This window comes from Montipora foliosa, chromosome 2 (genome assembly GCF_036669935.1).
Source record: "Montipora foliosa isolate CH-2021 chromosome 2, ASM3666993v2, whole genome shotgun sequence".
In the NCBI taxonomy this organism is placed as follows: domain Eukaryota; kingdom Metazoa; phylum Cnidaria; class Anthozoa; order Scleractinia; family Acroporidae; genus Montipora; species Montipora foliosa.
The window spans coordinates 14198906-14203905 of record NC_090870.1 but is presented as its reverse complement, the minus strand read 5'-3'; the positions used below and the strand labels follow the sequence as shown (position 1 = coordinate 14203905).

The 5000-nt window shown below is 43.2% G+C and overlaps 1 protein-coding gene and 1 pseudogene across 1 annotated transcript; both read left to right on the top strand.

Moving 5' to 3' along the window:
- Positions 1 to 1128: 1128 nt before the first annotated feature.
- LOC137991212 (uncharacterized) lies at positions 1129 to 4451 on the top strand. The gene is made up of 4 exons (XM_068836327.1): positions 1129 to 1334; positions 2398 to 2889; positions 2964 to 3171; positions 3339 to 4451. The coding sequence occupies exons 1-4, from the start codon at positions 1129 to 1131 to the stop codon at positions 4449 to 4451; spliced, it is 2019 nt and encodes a 672-aa protein (XP_068692428.1).
- Positions 4452 to 4880: 429 nt separating this feature from the next.
- LOC137991211 (uncharacterized) overlaps positions 4881 to 5000 on the top strand; it is a 1263-nt pseudogene continuing 1143 nt past the window's right edge.

The window sequence follows — 5000 nt, the reverse complement described above, 5'->3', positions numbered from 1 at the left end:
TTTCGCCCTCAGTCTTCGTTTTCGTTTTATGTCCATGTAGTTTTTTATCGCAGCCTGTTAGATACTGTAACCGATTATTATATTCTGCTCACTATCACGTTTTTACAAATGTAACATCGATCAACCTACTTGTATGAATAACGTCTGCTTTAATGTTTTATCCTTAAATGTTAGAGGAATTCGTGATCTCAATAAACGTAAATCGATCTTTACATGGGACCAGAAAGTGGATTTTATTTTTTTGCAAGAGATACTTAGTACGCCAGATGTTTTTGATACTTAGAAATTTCAGTGGCCGGGAAACAAGTATTATTCGCACGGATCAAATCATAGCAATGGCGTTCTGGTGTTAATACGTGAGGCCCTGCAAATTGACTTGAAGTCGGTCAGGAAAGATAGTCATGGCAGATTTGTCATCGTTGAAGCGTTAGTTCAAGATTATCCTGTTTTGTTCATCAATATTTATGCTCCTCACAAAACCTATGAGGCCATTGACTTCTATGAAAATCTCAGGACTACTTTACTTGAGAGTGACTATGACCAGGACTACAATTTCATCATGGGAGGTGATTTAAATGTACCATTAAGTCTTAAATTAGATAGTTGAAAAAACAGAAAAAAAGAGACGTGGTAACGAAAATCTGTGAGTTAATGTTGGACTTTAACCTGGTAGATATATGGAGACTCAGGAACCCGGATCAAAAGCGCTACACGTGGAAACAAAATAAGCCTTTAGTCCAACATTGGCTAGATTACTGGCTAATAAGCGATGATTTTCAAGATGATGTGGTCTAATTTCAGCCATCAAAACAGACTGTGGAATAGTTTGAACAGTGCTCTCAACGTTTAATTGATTTGTGGATATTTGTTAGTTCTTATTTGTTAGGCATGGTGATTTCCGGTCAGCAGTCGTGACTGTATTTAGATCCCGTGATTGTTTACGTCATTAAGACTGAACACGTTTTCGCCTATTGAACAGTTTAAATATAGTTGAGTTCCTCCAATACCGCTACATTCATTGCTTCGTCACATTTTTTGGTGCCGGGACCAGGATGGAGGAATTAACCAAACTGTTAGCGTCAAGGAGAGCGCACAAGGCGCACGTAACTAAGTTGAGACAGAAAATCGATGACAGCAAAGAACAAAATTACCGACACACAGATCGCTCTACTCAGGTCATTCGTCAACCAGCTAAAGCAAAAGAGACAAACCCTTAAGGAATTTAAGGACAACATAGGAGTTTTGCTGGAAACACTTGAGGATCTTGAGCAGGATATACTCGTAGCAGAGGAACTAGATGGGCTTATCTTAGAGAGAGTTTGCGTTACCGAGAGGTTCATCGAGCTCACAAACAAGAATTTTAGTCAACATGCATCTTCTCATCAAGATACCGGTGTTACCTTATCATAACCGCTGCAAATGGGAAAGGAAAATTAACCATTCATTCCATCTACATCGCAAACAGAACAAGAAAATCAACAATTCAACCCAATTCCGTCGACTGAAACACCAGGTAACGATCACTCTAGTAATCTATCCGCCTCATCACAGAATTCACTGATTACATCGCCGCCGGTGAGTACAAGTCATTCATTTCAAAGTAACCGTTTACCTAAACTTGTACTACGATCGTTTAATGGGAACCCGCTTGAATGGCAATCATTTTGGGACACTTTCCGGTCTGCAGTACACGACAGCTCTACAATCAGTGATGTCCAAAAGTTCAATTATTTGAGAGCGCAGTTACGTGACGGAGCTGAAAGAGTTGGTTGCCATTAACCAATGCTAATTACGCTAAGAGTATCCAGTTGTTGGAAGAGAGATTCACTCCACCCCACAAGATCATCAACGCACACATGGAAGCACTACTGAACCTATCATCACCCACCGATCATTTAAGTAGTTAAAGGTTTTTTTTACGACTCAATTGAGACCCACATCAGGGGACTTGAGACACTAGGAAAGAAAGCAGAAACTTATGGGGACATTCTTGTTCCTATCATTCAGAGGTAATTACCTAACGGGATTAAGAGAAATCTAGCAAGACAAAATGGAAACAAGGAGTGGCAACTTGATAATTTACGTAAGGCAATTTTGAATGAAACTGAAATCTTAAAGGCGGGACAGAACACTTCTTGTGATTATGAATTCAGTGGTAACTCAACAACTGCTACTACCGCTACATTTCGCAAGGCTTCAAGGCCTCGTACACCTGTTTCTGCTTCTAACAGTGGTGATCGCCACACCAAACGAATGTGCCTTTTTTGTAAGGGTGAACACAGTCCACCTGACTGCAATGTTGTGACAGATAAGGAAAAGAGACCCTCAATTGTACGTGACGCAAGGGCATGCTTGAACTGTCTGAATCGTCATTCAGTATCTAAATGCAAATCACAGAACTGCTGCAAGGCATGTCGAGGGATCTCAATGCTCCTTCGTTACATCAGATGTGGCAGCCAAGCTTGATCTGAAACAAGAAACGCAAGATGCAATATCCCTGTCAACTTTCGGTGGAAACACATCATCTGTTAAGCGCATGAACACTGCTACCATCTACCTTGAAACCACTCAAGAGGAGACCATTCCCATTCACGTGATCATTGTACCAACAATCGCTGCACCCCTCACTACTTACACTGGCGCCAATGTAAGGGACTTGCCGCATTTAAGGGGACTGACGTTAGCACACGTTAACGTTGATGATTCACCTTTCACAGTTGATATTCTAATCGGCGCTGATCATTACTGGAATGTAGTGGGAAACGAACTTATCAAGGGTCCAGGTCCCACAGCAGCCAAATCAAAGATAGGGTATCTCCTCTCGGGCCCCCTCTCCAAAAGTAACCATTCAGAGAACCTCAACACTTCTATTTTAAGTGTTGTCAGTTGGTGTTCTACCAAACTACTCAGAAGACACGCCTGACTTTCTGAAGTATTATCAAGACACATCTATTATGTTGAAGGACGGGCCGGTACAGTGCAAGGTTGCCATGGCGACCAGAACGTCCCCCTTTACCATCAAACGCAGAAATTACTAAGGAGAGAACTCGCTCCATGGTCAGACGACTAGCCGCAAATCCTGAGAAACTACACTTGTACAATGACATCATCCAAGAACAGCAGTCTCGAGGTTTCATTAAAAAGGTGAAAGATCCAGATACAACCAACGAAGTATGTCACTACATACCCCACCATGCTGTCCACAAGGACTCCACCACAACTCCTCCACGCATTGTGTACGATTGCAGTTTCAAACAAGCTTGAATGATTGCTTACAGCCAGGTCCTCCGCTGCTCAATGACCTTACTGTTATACTTCTAAGATTTCGTCTCCACTAGTATGGCATAACTGCGAACATTGAAAAGGCATTTTTACATGTAAACCTTGACGAAGCCGATCGAGATGCCACACGATTCTACTGGTTATCTAATGCAGATGACCCGGACAGTGAATTAATTGTATACCGAATCAAGTCTGTTATGTTTGGTGCCACAAGCTCCCCCTTCATCTTAAATGCCACTCTCAACAAACACCTCACACAGTCTACAGACCAAGTCAGCATAGATATGTTAAGAAATCTGTATGTGGACGACCTCGCCTCTGGAGTAAGTGATGATGGTTCAGCAGTCAACTATTATCAAAATGCCAGGAACACGATGTCACCAGTGGGTTTCAATCTCAGGTCGTGGAGTTCAAACAGTCCTGGACTTCAGCATCTTGCAGCCAAGGATCAAGTCCTTAACACAAGCCCAGCCGAAAAGGTGCTTGGCATACTATGGAACATAACTTCTGACACACTGGGATTCTCATATAGGCAAGCAACTTCTATCCCTCCGTTATCAACCAAGAGAGAGGCTTTACAAAAAACAGCAAAGGTCTTTGATCCACTCGGCCTACTCCAACCGGTCACAGCTGCTGCCAAGATTCTGATACAAGAACTGTGGCAGGAAGGGATAGATTGGGACGAACCACTTGATCAAGAATGGCGTGTTCTAGCGAAGGAGATAGGAAATGCAACCAAACTTGAGTTCCCGCGTCGCTACTTCACTTCTGACGTCTGTGTTGACGGCAACGAAACAGAACTACTCGTTTTTGCGGACGCAAGCCAGAAAGCCTATGGAGCCGCTGTTTACTTAGTACGTGGAAACCAATCGTCGCTTGCCATGGCAAAGTCGCGTGTTGCTCCGACAAGGAAGCATTTTACCCTTCCAGAACTTGAACTTATGGCAGCTCTGACAGCTGCACGTTTGGCATCATATCTGCAAGAACAACTGCACGTTACAAGGGTCACATTGTGGTCTGACAGCCAGATCGTCCTTCATTGGCTTAACAGCAGCAAAATATTGAAGCCATTCATCAGCAATCGCATCCAAGAAGTAAAGAAGCTGACATCAATTTCCAGTACTGCCCCACAACCGAAAACCCCTCTGATCTGCTCACAAGAGGGATAACAGCAGATCAACTGAAGACCTCTTCACTGTGGAAGTATGGTCCTAAATGGTTACCAAACCGATCACAGTGGCCTTCATGGCCTACTACAGAGGTTCTCTACTTAATGACCACTGAAACTTCTACTGATGAGTCTACTACAAACAGCACGGTTCTAGCTCAACAGCAAGGCCTTCATCACCTGATCAATCCATCGGATTTTAGCAGTTTACCAAGGCTTCTTCGAATTACTGCCTATGTTCTCAGATTTGTCCAGCGTCTCCAGAAGAAAGACAGCCAACAAGATCCTATCACAGCTGTGGAATACGATCGTGCCATGACAAAATGAGTCAAGAATCGTCAATCTCTTGTTTTTCATGCCGACGTGGACAATCTCCTTTCAAAGCTACGACAATGGACAACCTTAGTACGTCAGCTTCGCCTATTCCTTGATGACGGTGGTCTTTTACGTTGTGGCGGGAAGGATACACAACGCCCCCTTAAGTGACAACGCCAAATTTCCTCTGTTGCTATCAAGCAAAGACCACTTCACAGACTTAGTAAGTCACTCC

Excerpts from the sequence above, each read along its gene's own strand:
- LOC137991212 (XM_068836327.1), top strand. The coding sequence starts at position 1,129 with ATGACAGCAAAGAACAAAATTACCGACACACAGATCGCTCTACTCAGG. Across the intron at positions 1,335-2,397 it reads AGAGTTTGCGTTACCGAGAG|AACTGCTGCAAGGCATGTCG; the intron begins GTTCATCGAGCT and ends TGCAAATCACAG. Across the intron at positions 2,890-2,963 it reads ATTTTAAGTGTTGTCAGTTG|GACGGGCCGGTACAGTGCAA; the intron begins GTGTTCTACCAA and ends ATTATGTTGAAG.